General features: G+C 41.3%; 1 protein-coding gene across 3 annotated transcripts in view; it reads right to left on the reverse strand.

Moving 5' to 3' along the window:
- The window catches only part of LOC120532305 (tetratricopeptide repeat protein 39B), a 161,809-nt gene that overhangs the window by 26,749 nt on the left and 108,294 nt on the right, over window positions 1-26,766 (reverse strand). For all 3 annotated transcript variants that reach the window (XM_039758197.1, XM_039758198.1, XM_039758199.1), the window contains 8 exons: window positions 24,049-24,153; window positions 18,817-18,948; window positions 14,579-14,655; window positions 8,300-8,367; window positions 7,977-8,041; window positions 7,346-7,451; window positions 7,170-7,235; window positions 1,817-1,925 (listed from right to left, as the gene is read on the reverse strand). In XM_039758197.1, coding sequence (XP_039614131.1) covers window positions 1,817-1,925; window positions 7,170-7,235; window positions 7,346-7,451; window positions 7,977-8,041; window positions 8,300-8,367; window positions 14,579-14,655; window positions 18,817-18,948; window positions 24,049-24,153 — 728 coding nt within the window. The remainder of the gene's footprint in view (window positions 1-1,816; window positions 1,926-7,169; window positions 7,236-7,345; window positions 7,452-7,976; window positions 8,042-8,299; window positions 8,368-14,578; window positions 14,656-18,816; window positions 18,949-24,048; window positions 24,154-26,766) is intronic.

The raw sequence follows: 26,766 nt of genomic DNA on the forward strand, positions 1-26,766 counted from the left end.
GATGCCCCTTCAGTCTCAGCCTTTAAATCCCGGCTGAAGACTCACTACTTCAGTTTAGCACACCCTGACTAGAGCTGCTGATTAACTATACAGACTTCATCTCTGTTGTTAGTCATCAGCACTATAACATAAGTAACATGATAATTTTATTTGAATACTAACCCTCACCTATTCTGTTTCTTTTCTCGGTACCCAAATGTGGCAATTGGTGCCACGGCCCACCTGCCAAGTTGTTTGCCTGCCTATGGTAAAGTCATCCATGATGGAGGATCACAGGAATCATGGGAAAGAGGGGTCCTTTCATCGGAGCAACGTTTCAGCCGTGGCATGGCCAAATGGGGAGGCAGCTAGATGGATGAGGTCTCCAGGACTCTAAAAATATCCAAACCTAATTATGTCATATCAGCTACTGTTAAACCGTACTTTACCGTAAATTTTTATTATTACGCTGTCTTAAGGAATTGTTCTGTTCTGTATATTGTATTGTATTGACCCCCTTCTTTTTGACACCCACTGCATGCCCAACATACCTGGAAAGGGGTCTCTCTTTGAACTGCCTTTTCCCGAGGTTTCTTCCATTTTTCCCTACAAGGTTTTTATTGGGAGTTTTTCTTTGTCTTCTCAGAGAGTCAAGGCTGGGGGGCTGTCAAAAGGCAGGGCCTGGTAAAGCCCATTGTGGCACTTCCTGTGTGATTTTGGGCTATACAAAAATAAACTGTATTGTATTGTATCCAAACATCTAGTAAAATGCTCAAAATATACAAAAAGTATGCATATTGTGCTAAAATATTATTAATATCCATCCATCCATTTTCCAACCCGCTGAATCTGAACACAGGGTCACGGGGGTCTGCTGGAGCCAATCCCAGCCGGCACAGGGCACAAGGCAGGAACCAATCCCGGGCAGGGCACACACACACCCACCCACACACCAAGCACACACTAGGGGCAATTTTTTTTAGAATCGCCAATGCACCTAACCTGCATGTCTTTGGACTGTGGGAAGAAACCCACGCAGACACGGGGAGAACATGCAAACTCCACGCAGGGAGGACCCATGAAGCGAACCCAGACGGGTCTCTTTACTGCAAGGCAGTAAAAAGCAGCTGCTTTGTAAACAGTACGATGCATTTAATGAATTCTGTGTTACTGAACTGAAGGCAGGTCTCTTGACCAATAAATGACCAGGAGAGGCAGGTCTTCAATTCAGATGCTTGTTTGCACATGTGTGTGTGTGTGTGTGAGTGCACATTGCATCCTCGGTCACAAAAGCGTTTTGCCAGAAGTGGTCTATTTAAAAACACCTTAGTAAAATGACACGTTTGGGACATCGAGAGTGAACCAATTCATGACTATGCATGTGGATTATGAGACATGAGTAACCTGACACTTTTTTCAAGGACGTTTTGATGTTGTTTGCTGCTGTTAGGCGCTGGTCAGTTACTGTGAAAGTTGAATCAAAAACTTTCTTACCTCCTTTGAGCTTGAGAAAGGAGATCAAAATTTCTTCTCAGCCATCACTATAAGGCACTTCTATGACTCTGTTTCTTCCCATTATGGTGCCTTTTGTCAGGACGATACACTAATTTGGCAAAGCTGGTACTGATATTTCATTAAAGATCAAACATAAAGAGAGCCCCAGAACTACAGAGGCAAAAGAATAAAGTACTGTAAACATCACACATCACGACATTGACCCAGTTGATCTGTTTTCATCAGCAGCTCGGTGGCCATCTTACTCCCCGGGTGATCCACTCACTCTCGGCTCACCCTGGTTCATGCAAAGTCAGCAGTTTAAAAGAGGGAGACATCTTACCGAGAATTAATGTGACATAAGTGTGATAGAGCAGCAGAGTCAGCACGCAGAGTATCGAGCGTATGCTGTGGGTGTACACCCCTTCCCGCAGCTGCGACAGTCCGAACTCCTGGCAAGAAAAGAAGAAAGTGGCACAAACGATTAAATGGAAGTTAAGGAAGCGTCAAACCTGCATTTAATTTTTGAAATCTGGGGAGGGAGGTGATCACATACATGACACAATTTTAACAGATTGAAGCCTGGCAGCCCCGCAAAGGTTCTTCTGTCTGACCAGAGGTCCCCCCGGTAGATGATGATTGTCACAGTGAAAAAAAATAAGCATTCCAATTATGATCCTGTGGGAATCACTTAAGGAAACACTCCACCCAAAAATGATCATTTTTGTATTCGTTACTTACAAACTGTTAGTAGTGATGGCCGAGGAAAAAATTGATTATCTTATGTTTTCATGGAGAGAACAACATTCTTGACACAATGGGTTTCAATGGGAGGGAACAATGAACAGCAACAAACGACGTCACAAAAAACACTTCTTAATTGTCTAGCATAAGTTAACACTGAACATGGTGCCAGTCTCATGCTCAGAAATAACCGACAGCTGTAAATGGGCAGACACAATTATGGGATGTAAAGGATGACCAGATTACCCATACAACAGCCACAAAGCCACAAGAGGGATGTGCAGACTCCACGTAGACAAGGGCAGGATGTGGAATTTGAATCCAGTGATCTGCTAGTCACCGCATCACAATGTGACCCTGTGTCATGAACTAGGAGCCTAAAAGCGCGTCCAGTAATGCCCAGTAGAGCGGGATATCACAAGTAAACGCTAGCTAGTAATGAGGGCAAGCACCAAATCTTTATAAAATGAGAGATTTATTCTTCACAAAAAAGTATACCAACCACAATGAAGCTCCATGGGGCACAAAGGTAACAAGTCAAGCAAGTCCCAATGCAGACTCCAATAGAAAGATCAAAACATCAAAAAAAAGTTACAAAGCACACAAGAACTCCCCTGTCCTAAGTGTATTTGAAATGAACCGCAAGGAACTGTGGAAGATCCTCCAGATTTATAAGGTGGAGGGCAGTTCCTCATATTGATTGGCAGGAGGCATCGCTCCTTGGGGTAAACACCACAAAATGCACGGCATATAATAAAAGCAGCTTAGAAACATATACAAAACCAAAAGATAAAGAATGATACGCATAATCAACATAAATGAAAGAATTAAAAATGAACAGAAGAGACGTAAAACATGAATTTAAACTCCAGCCAGGGAATAAGCCCTGCCCGAGACATGACGCCCTGCATATACATTGCTGCGAAAAAGTATTAACCCCTTCCTGATATCCCCCGTTTCTGCATATTTAACAGAATGAATGGCTTTAGGCCTTTACACAAAATACAATATTACACAACAGTTTTTAAATTATGATTTTCTTTTTTCGAAAAACAAAATTATCCAACACCCCTGTCAACCATGTGACACCATAATTTCCTTTCCCCCATACTTTCAATACCTGGTTGCAGCAACCTGAGCAGCAATAATCACAACCAAAAGCTTTCTATAACTCAATACCCGTCTTTCACATTACTGTGGAGAACTTGCAGTCTGGTGTTCTTTGCAGAACGGCTTTAATTCATGTGTCTACCTAGGTTTGTGTGTGTTAGCTGCTCGTTCTCAAGTAGATAATAAGATAGATGGGAAAGACACGGATGGATGGATGGATGGATACTTTATTAATCCCAAGCGGAAATTCACATACTCCAGCAGCAGCATACTGATATTAACAATATTAAATTAAAGAGTGATAACAATGCAGGTATAACAGACAATAACTTTGTATAATGTTAACGTTTACCCCCCGGGTGGAACTGAAGAGTCGCATAGTGTGGGGTCTCCTCAGTCTGTCAGTGGAGCAGGATGGTGACAGCAGTCTGTCGCTGAAGCTGCTCCTCTGTCTGGAGATGATCCTGTCCAGTGGATGCAGTGGATTCTCCATGATTGACAGGAGCCTGCTCAGTGCCCGTCACTCTGCCACAGATGTCAATCTGTCCAGCTCCGTGCCTACAATAGAGCCTGCCTTCCTCACCATTTTGTCCAGGCGTGAGGCGTCCCTCCTCTTTATGCTGCCTCCCCAGCACACCACCGTGTAGAAGAGGGCGCTCGCCATAACCATCTGATAGAACATCTGCAGCATCTTATTACAGATGTTGAAGAACACCAGTCTTCTAAGGAAGTATAGTCGGCTCTGACCTCTCGTGTACAGAGCATCAGCATTGGCAGTCCAGTCCAATCTATCATCCAGCTGCACTCCCAGGTATTTATAGGTCTGTACCCTCTGCACAGTCACCTCTGATAATCACGGGGTCCATGAGGGGCCTGGTCCTCCTAAAATCCACCACCAGCTCCTTGGTTTTGCTGGTGTTCAGGTGTAGGTGGTTTGAGTCGCACCATTTAACAAAGTCCTTGATTAGGTTCCTATCCTCCTCTTCCTGCCCACTCCTGATACAGCCCATGATAGCAGTGTCGTCAGCGAACTTTTGCACGTGGCAGGACTCCGAGTTGTATTGGAAGTCCGATGTATGTTGGCTGAACAGGACCAGAGAAAATACAGTCCCCTGCGGAGCTCCTGTGCTGCTGACCACAATGTCAGACCTGCAGTATCTTGCGTATTTAGAAAATGTCTTAATCGTCCAGCATTTATAAGATGGAAAAAAAGCATGTTTGGAATAGTTTTCTACTTTGTGTTTTAGTCATCTAACTCAAATAAATTCCATTTGAAAACAGATATACAGTGGTGTGAAAAACTATTTGCCCCCTTCCTGATTTCTTATTCTTTTGCATGTTTGTCACACAAAATGTTTCTGATCATCAAACACATTTAACCATTAGTCAAATATAACACAAGTAAACACAAAATGCAGTTTTTAAAATGATGGTTTTTATCATTTAAGGAGAAAAAATCCAAACCTACATGGCCCTGTGTGAAAAAGTAATTGCCCCCTGAACCTAATAACTGGTTGAGCCACCCTTAGCAGCAATAACTGCAATCAAGCGTTTGTGATAACTTGCAATGAGTCTTTTACAGCGCTCTGGAGGAATTTTGGCCCACTCATCTTTGCAGAATTGTTGTAATTCAGCTTTATTTGAGGGTTTTCTAGCATGAGCCGCCTTTTTAAGGTCATGCCATAGCATCTTAATTGGATTCAGGTCAGGACTTTGACTAGGCCACTCCAAAGTCTTCATTTTGTTTTTCTTCAGCCATTCAGAGGTGGATTTGCTGGTGTGTTTTGGGTCATTGTCCTGTTGCAGCACCCAAGATCGCTTCAGCTTGAGTTGACGAACAGATGGCCGGATATTCTCCTTCAGGATTTTTTGGTAGACAGTAGAATTCATGGTTCCATCTATCACAGCAAGCCTTCCAGGTCCTGAAGCAGCAAAACAACCCCAGACCATCACACTACCACCACCATATTTTACTGTTGGTATGATGTTCTTTTCTGAAATGCTGTGTTCCTTTTACGCCAGATGTAACGGGACATTTGCCTTCCAAAAGTTCAACTTTTGTCTCATCAGTCCACAAGGTATTTTCCCAAAAGTCTTGGAAATCACTGAAATGTTTCTTAGCAAAATTGAGACGAGCCCTAATGTTCTTTTTGCTTAACAGTGGTTTGCGTCTTGGAAATCTGCAATGCAGGCCGTTTTTGCCCAGTCTCTTTCTTATGGTGGAGTCGTGAACACCGACCTTAATTGAGGCAAGTGAGGCCTGCAGTTCTTTAGACGTTGTCCTGGGGTCTTTGTGACCTCTCGGATGAGTCGTCTCTGCGCTCTTGGGGTAATTTTGGTCGGCCGGCCACTCCTGGGAAGGTTCACCACTGTTCCATGTTTTTGCCATTTGTGGATAATGGCTCTCACTGTGGTTCGCTGGAGTCCCAAAGCTTTAGAAATGGCTTTATAACCTTTACCAGACTGATAGATCTCAATTACTTCTGTTCTCATTTGTTCCTGAATTTCTTTGGATCTTGGCATGATGTCTAGCTTTTGAGGTGCTTTTGGTCTACTTCTCTGTGTCAGGCAGCTCCTATTGAAGTGATTTCTTGATTGAAACAGGTGTGGCAGTAATCAGGCCTGGGGGTGGCTACGGAAATTGAACTCAGGTGTGATACACCATAGTTAGGTGATTTTTGAACAAGGGGGCAATTACTTTTTCACACAGGACAGTAGGTTTGGATTTTTTTTCTCCCTAAATAATAAAAACCATCATTTAAAAACTGCATTTTGTGTTTACTTGTGTTATATTTGACTAATGGTTAAATGTGTTTGATGATCAGAAACATTTTGTGTGACAAACATGCAAAAGAATAAGAAATCAGGAAGGGGGCAAATAGTTTTTCACACCACTGTAGCATAACCAGTTTGTACGTTATGGATGGATGGATGCAAAAAAAAACAGGAAATAACGGTTTGCTAAATTAAGGAAAGAACCCACTTAAGAGAAGAAATGGGTTGGGACAAACACCTGCAGCCACAGGAGGTCCTCAGGAATGAACTTGAGAACCACTGAAGTAGAAGACCACTTCTATGTGTCGGCACTGGGTGCATGAAGACTGACTTCAGGTATTTGCCTGTTCAAATATTTTGAAGAAGTCAACAATTTTCAACGGGGTGTACTTTTTCATGTGTCATGTCATTTCATTTTCTAACCAGCGTAATACAGACTAGGGTTGGGAGCTGGAACCTATCCCAGCTAGCATAGCTCATAAGGCCGGAATAAATCCTGAACAGGGCGCCAAGTCCATCTCAGGGCAAACACACACCATGGCCAATAAGTCCCCACCAGTTCACCTGACCTGCATGTCTATGGACATTGAGAGGAAGACAATGGAAAGAACATGTAAACTCCTAGCAGGATGGACCCAGGACATGAACCCTGGTCTCTTTAGTGCAAGGCAGCAGCGCTACCACTACACCATAATGCCGTCCTACTTTTTCATATGACAAAAAATAAATTTTTTAGCAATTTAGAAATATTATTACTTGTTTACTCTGGTTCCCATTGTCTAATATAACATTTTGTGTAAATATCTGAAGCCAATTATTGTGACAAATACACAAGGCAATCAGGAAAGGGTGCAAACACTTTGTCCACAACACTGTATAATGGATATGTACACAATGACAAAACCTGAAATTAAAAGAGTAGGCAGGTTAGGCTTCTTGTACACGACCCGTAGGGAGGTATCAGTCCCTCTCCAGTACCACCCAGCCGTAAAACAGACATGACACTATTGCAAGGGTGGGAGAGAGGGATCCACCAAAGACAATGGGACGGCTCTGTTCATCCTTACCCGGTTGCCAGAAAAGCCAATAAACTCCAAAAGCCTAAGAATTCTTGCAGGCAGCAGAGACAGCATCTGAAAGAAAGACAGACAAAAAAAAACATTTTGAGCACCGCAGTCACAATTAAACGATCAGCCTCTGCCATTGCGGGTGTTTTAAATCTCAAATAAGAGAAGAAACTCACCAGATTAAAAGCTCCGATTCCTAACTTCACGCCGCCTTCAAACTGGGTGTACGTCTCATTCTTGCCTGTGAGGTCCTGAGTCAGTTGCAGTAGCTGCTGGCATTCCCTAATGAGTGGCATAACAAGTTTTTATTAACAGGGGTAGGATGGAGTAAGGGGTACTAGAGTGGGTGTATAGGGGCATGCATGACACAAAAAAGCAATACCAGCTTAGAGACCACATGATTCACCACAAGACCCCTGTCGTCTTACCTGCCACTGAAGTAGTGGGGCTAAACCCTGATATTCTGGAGTCACGTTCACCCCACTGCTTCTTGGAACTGACTTTGTGTGGAGTGCAGAAAAAGTTCCCCACGAGTATAAAAAGATGAAACACCCCCCATGAAAAAGTATACCAGCCAGAGCCGATGTGTTCAAGCAGAAGATGCTGGGACATTTGAAGTTCTAAGCACAAGCAGAGGTATGGGTACTTCTTTCATAATTGTTGAAAATTACAGTAAATTACTTTTACAGAACATTAGCAGCCCATACCATGATGGGGAAGAAGGGAAAGAGAGGGTGTGGGGGCTACCTGGGGGTCTGTGAGCAAAAACCTATAGGAAATGAAAAAGGAAATGTCCACTCTACTCACTTGTATATTTGGTAGCTTGTCCGAATTTTGAGTCCACCTTTAATGAAATTGATCATGTTTTCATCCTGGTGGGCAAGAAAGAAATGCACATACATAATTACAATTTTTAAATTAAAGTCCGTTAGGACCAGGATCAAGTCTTTGGGAGCAACATGCAACAGTGAAAGGTGCTATATAAAGCAAAATCCTGCCTGTGGCCCTCAGATTAAGAGTCAATTTATACAGCTTTGTAAATGAGTAGAGTTACAGCCTAACTAATGAATTTATTATATTATGTGGCTCCCCTTAAAGTGAGGGCAGTGTAGTGGTAGTCGGCAGCTCACCTGCACAAATGTCAGGGCAGCTTTCTGTAGCAGGCACTCAGCATAGCAGATCTCAGCGTGCATCTCCTCTGAAGAGAAAGGAAACAAAAACGACTTGAAGGAGCAGATATTGACTTTGAATTATTTTAGTGACTTACAAATTTCACGTTCTGAGTACAAGTAATGAGTAAACATAAAAAAAAAATCTAGAGACAGACAGTGATTGACATGGATCACCTCGTAAGCTACTACACAGTCCTGATGTATCACAGACTCATGGAGTTACTACTGACTCAGGGACAGAATATGATACAATGCTTACGTGCATGTGTTACATAACATGGTGCCACCCTCCTGCACAATGATGTGAAAGTCACTATATAACAAATAAATAGGCACAGAAAGGGCATTATGTCATACAGTGCCTTTCATATGTGTTTATAACAGATACAGAGACAGAGAGAAACCTTTCAAATCTTTACATTAGATAGTGTCTTTCATACCTATCTACTATACACTGCATTTCACCCCATTGACAGTATAAGGCCCTTTACACCTACCTATTACACAGCGCCTTTCACAACTATGTACAAACCGGATTCCAAAAAAGTTGGGACACTATACAAATCGTGAATAAAAACTGAATGCAATGATGTGGAGGTGCCAACTTCTAATATTTTACTCAGAATAGAACATAAATCACGGAACAAAAGTTTAAACTGAGAAAATGTATCATTTTAAGGGAAAAATATGTTGATTCAGAATTTCATGGTGTCAACAAATCCCAAAAAAGTTGGGACAAGGCCATTTTCAGCACTGTGTGGCATCTCCCCTTCTTCTTACAACACTCAACAGCCGTCTGGGGACCGAGGAGACCAGTTTCTCCAGTTTAGAAATAGGAATGCTCTCCCATTCTTGTCTAATACAGGCCTCTAACTGTTCAATCGTCTTGGGCCTTCTTTGTCGCACCTTCCTCTTTATGATGCCAAATGTTCTCTATAGGTGAAAGATCTGGACTGCAGACTGGCCATTTCAGTACCCGGATCCTTCTCCTACGCAGCCATGATGTTGTGATTGATGCAGAATGTGGTCTGGCATTATCTTGTTGAAAAATGCAGGGTCTTCCCTGAAAGAGATGACGTCTGGATGGGAGCATATGTTGTTCTAGAACCTGAATATATTTTTCTGCATTGATGGTGCCTTTCCAGACATGCAAGCTGCCCATGCCACACGCACTCATGCAACCCCACACCACCAGAGATGCAGGCTTCTGAACTGAGCGTTGATAACAACTTGGGTTGTCCTTGTCCTCTTTGGTCCGGATGACATGGCGTCCCAGATTTCCAAAAGAACTTTGAATCGTGACTCGTCTGACCACAGAACAGTCTTCCATTTTGCCACACTCCATTTTAAATGATCCCTGGCCCAGTGACAACGCCTGAGCTTGTGGATCTTGCTTAGAAATGGCTTCTTCTTTGCACTGTAGAGTTTCAGCTGGCAACGGCGGATGGCACAGTGGATTGTGTTCACAGACAATGGTTTCTGGAAGTATTCCTGAGCCCATTCTGTGATTTCCTTTACAGTAGCATTCCTGGTTGTGGTGCAGTGTCGTTTAAGGGCCCGGAGATCACGGGCATCCAGTATGGTTTTACGGCCTTGACCCTTACGCACAGAGATTGTTCCAGATTCTCTGAATCTTCGGATGATCTTATGCACAGTTGATGATGATAGATTCAAAGTCTTTGCAATTTTTCGCTGGGTAACACCTTTCTGATATTGCCCCACCATCTTTCTGCGCAGCATTGTGGGAATTGGTGATCCTCTACCCATCTTGGCTTCTGAGAGACACTGCCACTCTGAGAAGCTCTTTTTATACCCAATCATGTTGCCAGTTGACCTAATTAGTGTTTATTGGTCTTCCAGCTCTTCGTTATGCTCAAATTTACTTTTTCCAGCCTCTTATTGCTACTTGTCCCAACTTTTTTGGGATTTGTTGACACCGTGAAATTTTGAATCAACATATTTTTCCTTTAAAATGATACATTTACTTGGATTAAACGTTTGATCTGTCATCTACGTTCTATTACAAATAAAATATTGACATTTGCCATCTCCACATCATTGCATTCCGTTTTTATTCACAATTTGTTTAGTGACCCAACTTTTTTGGAATCCGGTTTGTACATATATGTCATAAATATAAACAAAACACATACAATATTAAAAAATTAGTTAGAGGTGAACAGCATTGAAAGAAAGGCACTATAAGATAGACAGACAGACATCCATCCATCCAGCCCCGCTGGAACGCCAGGAGGACGCCTATTCTTCCCTGGGCACCTGGATAGTCCTTGAACCCTGGAGGACAGCACTTCCGGTACAGCAGAAAGTGCTGACGGACCAGGGATGGTGTATGCCTGGAGTGCTTCTGGGTGCAAAGGCAACACTTCCACCATACTGGGGAGTGCTGCTGGAAGGTTGTCATCATGCACCTGGAGCACATCCGGGGCAAGATAAAAGGGGCCGCCTCACTCCAATCGGGGAGCCGGACTCAGGTGGAAGAGGGCGGAGCTTGCAAAAGAGGAGTGGAGGCGGCTGAAGGACCAAAGACTGAGCAAAACCTGTAAATCGTTTGTAAATAGTGTGAAATAAATGTGTGTGTGTTTTGGACATTGTGGTGTCGTGTCTGTCTGCAGCCGGGCTATCTTTTAAGTAAGATAGATAGACAGTCAGTCAGTCAGAATTCATGCTTTACAGTTCCATTCCGGCATTTAAATCTTCATTTCTGCCCTCCAAAATTTTTTATTTTTTATAGTATCACCTTTTAGATATGTGTATTTAGATCTTGAATCTTATATGATGTTTTTATACTCAATTCAATGTATTCTTATTTAGTACTAGAGGGTTCTGCCCCCTGCTTGCTTTGTTCGCCAGCCACTTCGCTGCTCTACCGCTCACGTATGGGAAAGCAGATGTACAATTTAAACAGACTATTTTCATGGGAATTGTTACATATGCATAATAGACCTAACTATTTTACATGACAGTGAGTAATTAACCATAGCAAAAAATAGTAAAACGTAATAAATTGTAAGAAAATTATGTTTCATGTTGTGTTAGAGGTATTCGTTGCGTGGTACGTTTTTGTTCTGTTTGGCTTTGAAATGAACATGCAAATACTTTTTACACTTATACTTTTACTGTAAAACTTCATTAAAAACAATATTTGGAATTATCTTTTCATCAATATTGCTTTGAATTTTGATTCCGTGTTTGGAGTTACATTGTGACTGCAACGTGTAACTGCCCGTGAGTGAATATTGTTTCTCTCTAATAAATAAACTGACTTTTTTGAATGTTTGGCTCTGAGATTTGTTAATTGTCATAGCAACAGCTATTCTAACGGGAAACTGTAAACGTTTTAATACGAATGGCATATCAAGATCTCCTTTGGTGTCTAATGTTATCCACGGAAGATGTACTACACTACCCTTCCTGTCACCTGTTAAAATTATCATGTCAGAATTGTTCACCCAATTTTGAATACAACTAATCTTATCCCATTGCATAGCCCATCACTCAGACATAAATTACACAGTAACATTATGATACATCCGTCTTTCAACAGTAATTCGTGTGGTGGAAGACCAGACAGTGTTAATGGTTATAGATATTCTACGGGATATTGTAAGTTGTTTTCATCTTCCGCATCATCACCACCAACTGTTTTAGTATAGTCTATTGATACTCATTTAACCAATTTGCCGTGTAACCGATCAACAATTTCTACGTTAATTCGTTTGACTTCACCGTTTCTCGGTGCTAGATTGTCTGTGTACTAATTTCTTCTGTTGATAATCCTTCAATAATATTTGGACATAATAAGGCCTTGTTCACACGGGCGTTAAGTTTTTGGATAAACAAACTTGCTCTGAACGTCCTAGACGTTTATGTTGCATTTTGTGGTGGCGATCGATTGACTTCTACACCGGCGTTCGTTTGTCTCTGTCTAACGCCAGCCTGCAGCCCAAATTGTAGTTTGTGTGTTAACCTGTGGAGGCAGTGTCGGGAACTGGATATGAAAGCCCTTGTCGTTTTATTTGAGGTGCCTCCTTTCAATATGGACCATTTTGCTATGTTAGATATTAATCTTCTTGTTTTAAAAATACTCGTAATATGGCGACGTAGGGAGAGAAAATCGCCGCTACTGGGTTCATCCTCTGACTGCACAACGTCGGGTTAAAGGAAGTTTTTTGTGCTTTATGAAGAAATGCGAAAATTTCTGCGCAAGTTTTTTAATTACTGTCGGATGTCGGTTTCCACTTTTGATTGTCTGCTGCAGCTGGTGCAATGCCACATTGCACGCCGATCAACCAATATGCGACTTGGTGTTAGCCCTGAAGAGAGACTACTTGTCACTTTGAGGTAAGGAAACAGTAGTCGAGTGTGCGCTTACACCTGTGTTATGCACTGAAATGCCCCCGCCATGGATTGACCCCCTACATAATCGTTATCAAATATTATATTACAACATAAATTAATAGGTTCATGGTTTACAAATTACATGAGACAATAAAATAAAATAAGCAATATGAAAATATATATGTTGTATATGAAAACATAAAAATATTAATATCATGGGAAATATCCGGTCCTCCGAAGCGTAAAATAAACGTGCAGAAAACGAACTAGAAGCGGTTTCCTTGCGTTCGTTGGGTTTTGAACGCCAAGAAAAGCTGCATGCAACGTTTTTTTTGATGCCGTATAAACGCACAGCCGGACAAACGCACGTCACCAAAGCCCGTGTGAACACTCTCATTGACTCCTACGTGTAGAAAACACTCGGCGCTTGATCAGCGCTCACCGGACGCTACAAACGCAAAAAACGCTCGATTTTAACGCCCATGTGAACAAGGCCTAAGTCTTCTTTTATTGGGAACTTCAAGTGAGGAAAATTTATAAGAGCGAAGAGCACAGGAACTGTGTCTGACAAAAGCATTCAAGCGAATGACAGGTGAGAGGACCACGGGTGCGGGCCATTAACAGTAAATGGTTGAGAGGAGGGCGGGTCTTGAATAAAGCTCTTGGCAATAGTCTTGTCTCAAGATTTTCTTTTATGAAAGAGAGATCAATTTTAAAAGGTGCTATGACTGAGAGACAGACAGAGTGGTTAATGAATAAATATGCAGGCACTGAATGCTGAAGACAGAATGTTGAATTAAAAACAGATTTTCGTGAAATCTTTGAAAGTGCAAGTTAACAGATGCCGTATCTCAAAATATTACATATTTTAATGAAAAACTGTGTTGTAGCCTTCTTGGAGTTTTGTTTACCCTGAGAAAAATGAGCCAAAAGCTTTGAATTTGTTTCAACAAGAAAAAACGTTATTAAGGGTATCAGAAACATGTGAATACCAAAATGTCAATATAACTACAGTTGAAACGGTCTGTTGAGTGTCCATTGCTGTACTGATGTAGATTTAGTATGTGTCCTTCATGTCACCAAAGCACAGCCCAATGTCGCAATCGGGACAATAGACTCGTGTTTCTTTGAGTTCTATTGTTTGTGCACGAGTGGGTAGAATGTCAGTGCCTGAGCCTCACAATCGATGTGCCCATTGTGTTATTGTGGGTTATCACAGTGCAAGGCTTAGCGACCTCCACATTTTCACCCAAACATTGACAGTTTCTGCATTGTGAACAGTGCTTAGGAGGGTAGTGTCTTTCTTTCTTTCATCTTCCACATGATTTGCCTTACTGCCACATAGATAACTGTACCTCATTGTAGCTTTACGTGACAAAAGTCACCAGGCATATCATGGCGGTTCGGTCCTACAGTGCAGTATGCATCATTTTTGCTATCCATGTCAACATCTGATAACAAATTTACATTGTCATCACTATTGCATAATTCAACTAATGGCTCAGTTGCAATTTATTCAAAAACCGACTTTACAGCTTTTCATTTACACCGCCCCAAACATGAACATTTAATGCCTTACCTTAGAAAAATTCATGATTTCTTTGGCTACATGATGCTATTTCTTCCACTAGATGGCAACAGAATGCTGTCCCAAGTGTTACTTGGGCTTAATACTTAACATCGGATCATGACACCTTAAACCGGGAGACATTCGGGCTTAACCGTTTTTACATTAAATTCCGAGCCCAAGATACACTCAGGGTTAACACCAAGGGGGTTAAAGGAATGCCAAACCTTTACTTCTGAAGCTGTGTGAGCCTGTACTTTAATTGAAAAGCACCACTCGGTTCGTGGACAGCACCTCATGACAAGCCTTACCTTCCTTGAGCTGGTCAGTTGAATGTTTGTAGACAATACTGGATATGGAGTCCACAACGGTGTTCTTTTTCCGGAACCTAGGAAGCCAGAATAAGAGAGAAAGGTTACTGAGTCAATAGCCTCATGGCCCAACTCTTTTCTTACTTACTTGTTTTATATTACTTCTCAGGCACACTATATTCCTTTAAAACTTGTATTCTTTCCACTTTTATTAGCAGACGAGAACTGTACAGAATTTATAACCAAGCAAATCAATTTTTTTTAGAGACAAATACACCCTCAGAGGTTTCTGCAGGAACACTCTGGGAAACCCTGAAGGCCTTCTTAAGAGGACAGATTATCTCATATCTTTCCCACAAAAATAAATTGGAAACCAAGAAGATATCAACAACAACAAAAAAAAAAAAAAAGGTTGATCAACAAAATTACTAGAATAGATCAAGAACATGCCAGGCGTCCAAGTGAGACGCTTCATAGGAAAAGGCAGGCTCTGCATTCAGAGCTCAACCTCTTAACAACTAAAGAAACTGAACAACTCGTACTTAAATCAAGACATCATTATTATGAACATGGAGAGAAAGCTGATAAGATCTTAGTTCTCAATGCAATCCCAGCACAAAACGGAGACAAAATCATTGACCATAAAAATATAATGCACACATTTAGAGACTACTATAAATCTTTATACTCTACTGAGAGTAGACAGACAAGGTTTTTGCATTCTAAAAACAATTACATTCCAAATGTAACTTACCAGCAACACATTTCTTTCACTACCTTCAAATTCGAAACTTTGTTAAACAGAACCTACCCAGCTTTCCTCACATCCCACCTCCCTTTACACCAGAAAAAATATTGTTCCGTCTCGAGGACTCAGATGGCATTTCCGTAATAAAAAAAACTATTTTACAGCCCCTCCCTTTCAAACATCCAAAAGAACTGTGGGAAAATGATCTCTCACTTAATATCTCAAAAAAAAAAAGGAGTGGAAAGTAGCTATGCACAGAATTCACTCGAGCTCCAGATGCGCAAAGGATACAATTATTCAACTTAAAATTATATATCAAGCACATCTCTCTCATTTAAAATTGTCCAAAATGTTTCCAGGGCAAGAGCCAACCTGCGAAAGTTGCAATCGAGCTCCAGCCTCACTATCCTTCAAATTTCAGGCCTGCACCAAATTAACATCATTTTGCACCAAAATCTTTAAATGCCTATCAGACAGCCTTGGTGTTACAATCCCTCCTAACTCACTAACAGCGGTTACTGGCACGTAGACTTATCTTGCTCAACTGGAAGAATCAGAACTCTCCTCTTTAAGTCAGTGGGCCACTGATGATGTATACTATTTGAAACTGAAAAAAATCTAATTCACACTTAGAGGATCTGTGCAGAACTTTTTCAAACCTGGCAGGATCTAATCAACAACAACATTTATTTCTATAGCACATTTTCATACAAACAGTAGCTCAAAGTGCTTTACATAATAAAGAATAGAAAAATAAAAAACACAATAAGAAAACAAAATAAGTCAACATTAATTAACACAGAATAAGAGTAAGGTCCAATGGCGAGGGGGGGACAGAAAAAACAAAAAAAAACTCCAGACGGCCGGAGAAAAAAATAAAATCTGTAGGGATTCCAGACCATTAGACTGCCCAGTCCCCTCTGGGGATCAATAACATTTTAGAATAAGCATTTAAATTACACAGGAATCGAAGCATTACGCACATCCGAATCTGTTCCTCGGAGAGTCGCAGTCAGGGCAGCTGATGGAACGGTCCTTACGGATGACACTGCAGTTGTGACCCGCTGGGCTGGCTACTTTGAGCAGTTGTTCAAAGCTGATTCTCCGGTTAGGACGTTGGATATCTCGGGGTCCAAGGTTCTTGAGGCTGATCCTCTAATTAGCTCTGAACCACCCAATCTCACTGAGATTGCACAGGTGGGGAACCAGCTGAGGGTAGGGAAGGCTGCAGGGATCTTTGGTATCCGGGGTGAACTTCTCCAGGCTGGTGGCAAGACTGTCCTTCTGGCATTGCAAGCAATCTTTGCTTCCATTTGGCAGACTGGCATCATCCCAACTGACTGGAAAACGGGACTTGTCGTCCCTATTTGGAAAGGGAAGGGTGACACCCTGGATTGCAGCAACTACAGGGGGATAACACTGCTCTTGGTGCCGGGTAAGGCCCTTGCTAGGGTCGTCCTCAATATGATCCGTGATCACTTGCTCACCTACCAGCGACCGGAACAGTCTGGTTTTACGCCTAAGAAGACTACCATCGACCGCATCCTGGCACTGAGGGTTCTCATGGAGTGCAAACGCGAATATCAGCAGAGTTTCTTTGCAGCCTTTGTCGATTTTCGCAAAGCGTTCGACTCAGTTGATCGAGCTGCCCTGTGGGACATCCTGAGGATTCTCGGGATCCCCTCTAGGTTTCTGGATATCATGGCCGGCCTGTAACCTCTACGTTTTTCCCAGTTGATTCTGGGGTTCGTTAGCGGTGTGTTCTGCTCCTACTCTGTTCAATAGTTGTATGGACCAGGTGTTGGGCAAGGTCGTGGGGTCCAGCGGCTGTGGGGCATCTGTTGGTGAAGAAAGGTTCACGGATCTTGATTTTGCTGACGATGCTGTGATCTTTGCGGAGTCAATGGAGGCTCTGATCAGGGCGCTCGAGAGACTTAGTGAGGGGTCTGAGTGTCTGGGCTTGCGAGGGTCCTGATAACAACCAAGATCCAGGCCTTTAATGATCACTTGGGCATGGCCATCAGCAGTGTGTCTATTTGCGGAGAGAGTGTTGACCTTTTTGAGAGGTTTATTTACCTTGGCATTGACATTTATGTCTCTGGTGACTCTTCCTATGAAGTCAGTAGACGGATTGGGAGAGCACGGGGGGTCATGAGGTCGCTGGAAAGGGGTGTGTGGCGCTCCCGATATCTATGGAAAAGGACGAAGGTCTTTAGAGTCCTGGTGCTTCCGTCTTGCTATATGGTTGTGAGACATGGACGCTATCCAGTGACATGAGACGAAGACTGGACTCCTTCTTGTGTATCTCTGGAAAATCCTTGGGTACCGTTGGTTTGACTTTGTGTTGCTCATGGAGTCCCGAATGAGGCACATTACCTGCATTGTAAGGGAGCATCAGTTATGGCACTACAGCCATATGGCCCGTTTCCCTGAGGGTGATCCGGCTCGTAAGATCCTCATTGTTGGGGACTTGAATAGCTAAACCAGGTCAAGGGGTCTCCTACGTAACACTTGGCTGCGGGAGATAGAGGGTCATTTCTGGAGGGTGGGACTAGACGGCGTGTCTGCCTGGGGGGTTGCCAACCAGGATCCCAAGCTGTTTCGTCGTGTGGTGGGTGCGGCAACTCACTGTACCAGTGCATGCTCCCAAGTTGACTTGACTTGGTGACCTGTTGTTTAGGAGCTTGCTTATTTCTGGCAGGCACTCATATCTGTTCACGTATGGACAGGTGAGCAAAACAAAGCTTCACTGCTTTGTCCAAAAGGCTTTTGTCATTAGCAGAGCCTATAAGGTCTTTTACTGGCAGAGGCTATTTATGCCTCCCTGCTGCTGAAATAATCCTTAGTGATGACAGCTTCATGATTAGATTCAGCTTGTCACCTGGTGCTGGTAGGCCAGTGAGGAGTCAAACCATACCATCAAACCTTGTGGGCAGTACGGACTTTCAGATGTCGCTTTATAGCCCCCACAAGCTGTGATCATTAAATATCCCACTTGTTAGAAATTTACCCAGATCATTGGGGAAATGCTCTGTTGTCTCCCTAATCAAACTGGTTATCCAAACTATTTCATAAAAGCTTGATGGAATAAAAAATAAAAGAAACTTTTTGCAGTGCACTGAGCACCGGCAGTCACACACTGGCCACGCTTTGGCAGGTGAGTGAAGCAAACCCTTGCAGGTTCCTCCATGGGCCCTTTTTAATCAGCTCCATCGTTACACTATTCATTGGCCACTTAGCTTTTCGCACCACAATTTAGCTATTTTCATTTTATTTCCTTGCTACTGTTAAAACATTTGTTGTGATTTTGTGACAATTTTTATATGGTGTTATGCTTGCTTGTATTGCTACTAGTCTTTGGCAATCTGAATCTGAACTTGAAATTAACAAAGTACACAAAGAAAACAAAGCACATCAACACAGTGGCTCTGCTAAGAAGCCCGGTGGGTATAGCAGGGATCATTGCTGTTTCTGGCGCCTACAGGCTTACTTTTGACAAATGCGCAGTGCCTCATTCATCGTGCTGATGCCTGTAAGAATGTCTTGGTGTTCGAAGGTCATAGAAGCCCTCATTACTAGGATGGTGCTGTAGCCCAGAGCATGGTACATGCTGTCTTTAGACCTGTTAAAAAACAAATAAATAAATTAATAAATAAATAAATAAATAAATAAATAAAGGACAGCAGTTATGAAAGGACCTCTCAGAATATCTGATTCAGGAATAAGGAAATGACAATATTTAAGATGGGTGTTGTGGACTGGTAACAAAAACATGGCAAAAAGGTGTAAGGTATTTGAAAACTCAAAAACAAAGCAGGCTAGGATCTTCACTAGCTTGCCCAGATATGGTCTCACCTCAGGCAGCCAGCCCCCAACTTCCATAAGCAGGCTTTGGCATTCACAGGCCTGAAAAGGAATCCTGGCCTTTAAAGTTTAAGATATATCTTTAATGTTTCAAAAATGCTCTTCAAGGGAGTGGAACCATATAACCACTGACATGATACGACAAGTTCCACACTAAATTTTATAAAAGAGGAAATGTATTTGGTTTTAATCGAATGAACAAAGAGAAGGCAGGAAGTGTATGCCTAAAATGGCAACCTGGAGAAAACAAATCTCAAAGCAAAAAACAGACACAATAAATCCAAAGCCAGAAAAGCAATAATCACAATTGCTACAAGAGACATGGTATCTCTTAAACAAAAGGACTGAGAGATTTGAACACAAGGTGAAAATCATAGTCAAAGATGGGCAGGGGGTCATTACTGAGCAGGAACAAGATTGTGCCATCAAAACCAAAATGCTAAACCCAAATTGAAAGTTAAAGTCAAAAAGGTGTTTAAAAATTAATAAACTACTGCTAGGGCCTACTTATATTTGAAGCTAACTAGCAGGTTTTTCAAAGGAATCAAAAATGATCCACTGAAGCGCAGAGAATACAGTGGCCACTAAGATACAACTGAACCAGTCATGTGATATTACTGAGAGAGTCACATGAACAAAGAGATGTTAAAAATATTAAACTACAGTAATCCCTCCTCGGTCGCGGGGGTTGCGTTCCAGAACCCGCCGCGATAGATGAAAATCCGCAAAGTAGAAACCATATGTTTGTATGGTTATTTTTATATATTTTAAGCCCTTATAAAAACTCTCCCAATACTGTTAACATTATTAGAGCCCCCCTAGACATGAAATAACACCCTTTAGTCAAAAGTTTAAACTGTGCTCCATGACAAGACAGAGATGACAGTTCTTTCTCACAATTAAAAGAATGCAAACATATCTTCCTCTTCAAAGAAGACGTCAGGGGCAGAGAACGTCAGAGAGAGAGCGCGCGAGAGTAAAGCAAACAATCAAAAAATCAATATGTGGTTTTCTTGCTTTTAAGTATGCCGAAGCACCGCAATAAAGCGGCATTTTGTAGAGGAGCGTCTAGGCAAACAGCCTCTGTGCTAACAGTCCCTCTGCTCACACCCCCTCCGTCAGGCAGAGAGAGTGAGAGAGACAGAGAAAAGCAAACAATCAAGCACCGGAAGCCCATCGTATATCATTGAGGAGTTTTAGTTAATATGTAATACGTGCTCTGATTGGGTAGCTTCTAAGCCATCCGCCAATAGCGTCCCTTGTATGAAATCAACTGGGCAAACAAACTGAGGAAGCATGTACTATAAATTAAAAGACACATTGTCCGCAGAAATCCGCGAACCAGCAAAAAATCTGTGATATATATTTAGATATGCTTACATTTAAAATCCGCGATGGAGTGAAGCCGCGAAAGTCGAAGCGCGATATAGCGAGGGATCACTGTATATCAAAACATGACAAAATCAGATTTCAGATCAATGCTCCTTAACCAACAAAACAATAAAACAAAATGAATTCCATCTATCCATCCATTATCCAACCCACTATATCCTAACACAGGGTCACGTGGCTCCAGCAGACCCCTGTGGCCATGTGTTAGGAAATAGCGGGTTGGGAAATGACTGACTGACAAAAGATGAAATATGTGTATAAAATGAGTTAATTATCACAACAGTGTGCATTCTCTAAACATTAAAGACTGAATTCTATAAGCTGAGGGCGGTCCTTCAGCAGTGAGGTCAAGGTGGCCCCGCCTCTTGGGGTTCCACCCCCAAAACACAAGGAACATATCCACACTAAACTACATATGACAAATGTTCTATTTTTATGGAGAAAGCCATAAACGAGAGACATGCAAGGTTCAAAATCCAGGATTAGATCAAGGGCGAAACCAGAATCATATTTGAGAGTTCAGAAAAAAACGCCTTTAACCAGAAAAGCCCTAAAGAAATTATAACAAGAACATGGCCAATGACATCATATGTAGCGCAAGCCAAGAGAATTCTGGGACCCATCGCCATATCAGCCATCAAAGCTGTAACCAGAAAATGGTGACATCCGCTAGAAAAACAAAATGTCATTGCAGCGTTAACAGTAAAAATTAGTCACTTTCTCCGAAAGACCTGGATCACAAAATAAAATTAAAAAATGAATTCCTTGGATATTGAAACCCCATAAACAATGTATAAATTGACTCAAACATTTTAGGATTGTTCTTGAAAAGCTATTTTAAAAAAATCAATCATAATAACATACTAATAAAATACTAAATAATAAATAAACACAACGATATTAAAAGGCATTACCTTGAATTAGATTACACTATTGAAGATTCAGGCTTACATGCTTTCATTAAAATAAATGTGCTATTTCTCATGCTTTTCGTATGGAAGATATTTACAATTTCTGACATGGTGCTATAGAGAAGCACTATATACAATAAAAGTTGTCTGTTTTACAGTTCCTGTCAACTGATTGGATAGCGTTAATTTAGAAGGAATAGGCAATAGACAAGTTGATCTGGTATACCAGATGTTTCATAATCTGAACTTTTTATTGCCTTTTCCTTCACCCTTCGGATCTGGCAGGTCGGTTTTCAGGCCAGTTGCAGAGCGGTATGCTGTATACCCTAAAGGCTGGTATGACAGCCCACCTATCTACTGTCAAAATCCTGGATAATGGCTTATCAGTTACATACTCTACTCTCTGTATCTTGCAGTCCGCTGCCATAGAGGCATATTCGCAAAGGGCCACTACACCTCTCTGCCATTATAACTGACTGGCCGGAGCACTGGCCTTCACTATATTAGACTACACAAACAAACCCTGCTTGCACTCTCTTCTTCACTTTTCTTCCACAGTCCATATTACTTTGTAATGTTGATCCCAAGAATTTAAACTCCGCTCCACAACTGAAACTTGATTAGACTGATAGCAATGACAATGTGAGAAAGTGAAACTGATGCATAATGCGGCAGCACTCTTATGACCGAACCACCGTGAGAACAGTGCAACAGTATGACAAAAACGAAAGATAATTGCGATCGAGTGCAAGGACAGACAAGAGCTCTGTTCACAATGCGGCAACTGTCGATGCTCATTTCAGGGGAAATCTGGAATTCACTATCCCTTGAGTTGAGCAGGGTGGCGCGTCAAACACAAGATTTACCCTCTCAGGTGCAAGCAACAGAAAAAATATTATAAGTCCAAAAAGAAACGAACTTGTACTGTCCTGATTGCGATGTCGGGGTGTGTGTTGATGACCATCTCAAAACATGTCACATGAAGGATTTTGACAAGATCTGCGTCAGTACAGCAGTGAACATTCGACAGACCATTTCTACTGCATTTAAGTTGACGTTTTGAAATTCACATGTTTCAGTTAAACATTGCAGCGTTTTTTGTTTGGAAAAAAATCTACGTTTTTGGTTTGCTTTTCTGGAGGTAAACAAAACACTACGGAAGCTATGAGAATGCTTACAATCAAATTTGTCTCAGTGGCAGAACGTTAAATAAGCACTTCCAATGATAAGAGATGCGTCTTTGTTAATTAGTCACTACATGAATTCTAAATAATTAGTAGTACATTTTTTTATTTGTTCAAAAATTTGTTTCAGCCTGAAAACTATATACAACTACATTATACCGATATTTAATGAAACCGTCAGAATTTTCAGTTTACACCGTGATACGGAATTCTGTCCTCACTGTCCATTCCTACTGTTAAGGTTACCATGAATTTTTATGCTCCAGTCATGTCGGAATTTATTTTCACAGCCATCATCTGTGGTGTTCCCTCCAGCGCCATTTCTCAGTGTGCAAATACAGTAGAACCCGTGGTTCAGAGTTCACGGCCTCAGTCGTTTTTTTCCTTAGAACCCAAGTAATAATTGTTAGCGGCAACCGCAAATATCCTCCACAATTTTTTTATGGCTTTTTTCGTGGCAATACTGTACTGTAGAGAGAGAACATAAAGCAACCGTAGAGGAAAACGCGTGACACTAGCCAATAAGATTGCGTTATTCAATTCTTCTTGCTGCTGATTGTGTCGCTGTCTCGAGTGTTTCGCGGAGTGTTTTCTTCTTAAAGCCCTAAGATGGTGCCCAAACGCCCTGCACCTTCTAAGGCTTCTGGCAATGAACCTATGTGCCAGAAAAAGTTTAAGACACTCCAGGAGAAGGTTGAACTACTGGATTTGCTCCCGGAACAAAAAATGATGCCGCAGTTAGCCACCCGAGGAGCTGTAAATCCTCTGCTTTGCTATGCGGTCATTATCTTCATTACATACCTTCATTGTACTGCACAGCTAATTCATAATCATCATCTTCAATCAATATCATTCATTATTGGTGAGTACCCATACATTTTACTGTATTTTTATTAAATTAAATTATTACGTATTTATCCTACTTATACCAAAGAAAACGTGCTTGCATGAATTCCAGTACATATAGGGGTAACATCGGTATTTTACATTCTAACACTGCGGGAGACATAGCAGTATAGTACTGTATAGTAGATGGGTTTACCTGTACATTCTTTTTTTAGGGTAATGTATTAAGCGGAGTCTGAAATAAAATTAAAGTGTTTTGGGGGCATATTTAGGGTTTAAACTACTGTATACAAATAGGCATTTATAGGCATTTTTTTGACCACATCCAAAATTCTCGGTTTTTCACAATTCGCAGGTGCTCTAGGAACGTAACCCCCACGAATTTCAGGGATTGTCTGTATAAACAATTGTGTCACAGCATGTTAGGTAGGGTGAGGTTTACTTTAGAAAGTTACTGTATTATGATACAGTTTATCTGTTGAGGTGAAACTGGAGAAGATCCCTGAAACAGACAAACCCACATACCAGGGTCTCAGCATATCCAGGGCCTCTGAGAACTTGTTGTTCAAAAACAGATTTAGTGCAAGATTGCATTCTTCTATCGAAGTCTTCAAATCCATTTTGGAAGCACTGAAACAGAGGAAAACACAAAGACAATGTCATGAGTTGGAGGTTTTGAAGTCTGCAGAATTCAATTCTGTATATTGTACTGTACAATTCTAAGCATTCATTTTTTTTTATATCAATGCTTTTATTATTTCACCACCGTTTTGGAGTGTCACTGTTTGGACAGTACAGAAGATGGTGGCACACTTGTTCTGGTGTATGAGACACGGAATTCAAATGCAAAATCCATCTAGAGTCAAGCCTGTGTCTGTTTCTGTGACTCCCAGTTTGACAGTAAGGTTTGGTTTTTAGTGCCTTTTTGACCTTTTGGCTTGGATTGTTTTGTTTATCATCATATCTCCTGATCAGCATATTACCTAATACAGAACAGAAAGATCATCCATCCAGTTTCAAAATCTTTAAATATCAATTATAGATAATAAGAAGTACAAAAAAATGTGTGAGGACCCCACCCCAATCCCAAAATACGAATTAAAGGAAAGGCAAAGATGGCACCCCATCGGCAGCAAAGAAAGCAGAAATTACATGTCACTGCTTATGGAGCAGCAGGCTAGTTAATTGTTTAAAATTACAACTAAAACCTGAAGGTGAATATTAGCTTTGGAGTAATAAAGAGGGTTGTGTTGATTTTTTTTAAAGGGAGAATACCACATCATGTGCCACTGCTTTAAGAAAAATGTTTTTTTCATATTTTTAATATGCATTTTATTTTAGCTCTCTCCAACTTTCAAACATAGAATTCTTCTCCAATCATCTTTATCCACTTATTAAACTCATCAATTTACTTATTTTTACTAGCTTTAAGTTTTACTCTGTTGGCCCTGCTCTCTTTCTCAGGGGTCAGGGTTGATTTGTTTACAATCCTATTTTTTGTAAAAATTGCTCTATTTGTATGGAATGATTACATTAAAATCAATAAAATAAAAAAAAGTGTGTTTTTGGAAGATTGTGTCCGTGTCTGTCTGTGCCGAGGCTGAACTACCACAATACACATACACGTATATACATACAAGACCAGTAACGGCACACTGCACAATAACATGCAGTGAATCCACTAGACTTGAGCATTCCTAGGTTTCATTCCCTTTTTTTCTCTGTATGTTTATCATTCGTTTGCTCAGAGGTTGATGCGCTTGCTGCTGCCTGAGCAGATCTTCTTTGCTCCACCCTAGCTGCCCGCTTCTTCTCTTCTTCTGTTGGCATCTTTTCATGTTAAAACTGATTAAGTCAGTGTTTGCGTTGTGTACGTTTTCCTTAATTTTTCACTTAAGCTGCCACTTAAATCATTCTTGCGGCAGATTGAAGACTTTAAGATATGAAGAGGTAGGGGAAGTGACAGCGAAGGTGGTAGGGGATGAGAACGGCACCCGTACACATGCGCCGCACAGGCGCCCTGCAGCCCGCTGCCGAGAGTTGATTCTACAATACAATAAAAATAAAAAGAGAAAAAAGTGGATAGTAGACATCACGTAGTATATGAGTTCCAAATTTCATGTCAATAGGTGAAACGGTTTGTGAGCTACAGGTGATTTCAAATCCTGGACAGACAAACGGACAGCCACGGTAGTGTATTATGTAAGAGGGTATATATATATATATATATATATATATATATATATATATATATATATATATATATATATATATATATATATATATATATATATATATATATACAGAATATAAATATAGATATAGATATATATATGATGCACAGTATATAGTTTATATCTCGGTCTTATTCCGTTGACATGTCAAAAAAGACCAAATCAAATCCACTGGGATTTAGTGTTGTATAACCAGAAAATGTGAAAGCTTCCGAGATGAATACTTTTTATAGGCTCTGTATGTATGTTTTTGTGAATGTATATCTATATAAATACCTACATACATACATAGTCACGCATGCCCATCAGAAAGTCACTTTCTGAGTTCTTCTCGGGTATGTGATACCACCCCAAGCCGAGAGGGGGCACTGCCTCTGCTAACTACCTTGTCTTCGTTTTGTTCCAAAGCACAGAAAGACCGCTCAGTGAGGGCAACTAACCCCGGCTCATCTGGTCCCGGGGCTATAAAAATAAGACCACCAAGAGGGAGGCATCACTTAGGACTTAAAGCAACCCAAGGAGAGGAGCTCTACAGCCCAACAGAGATCTTGTTTGAAGCCTTTGATTAGCCCAACTGCTCAAGGGCAAACGTGTTTTGTTTAAAACTCTGCTGAACGCCATTGTGCGTTGTTTTTGTTTAATTTCCTACACACATGACACTGGCATCTCGATGAACGGTTTGCAGAATGCTGGCGCACAACTCTCTACGGCGCTCTCAGTGAATTCCTGCACTTACCATCATTTTGTATGGACAGAAATGAAGGTCCTCATGCAAAATCCTCCTCAACAATGTGACAGAAAGCAGAAGCACGCTAAGCGTCTAACAGACTGCAAAATTGATGCCCTTACAGCTTGGATGTTTCCAGCCGTTCGTACAGTCCGAGGACAGCCTGGAGATTTCCTGTTCAATGTTGTACCCTTCTGTCTAAATTTTGCCACCCACTGAAGAACTGTTTTCCAATTTGGGACTTCACCGTTAGGAGGAATGCTGAAGTGTGTTCAGAAGACG

This window comes from Polypterus senegalus, chromosome 7, assembly GCF_016835505.1.
Source record: "Polypterus senegalus isolate Bchr_013 chromosome 7, ASM1683550v1, whole genome shotgun sequence".
In the NCBI taxonomy this organism is placed as follows: domain Eukaryota; kingdom Metazoa; phylum Chordata; class Cladistia; order Polypteriformes; family Polypteridae; genus Polypterus; species Polypterus senegalus.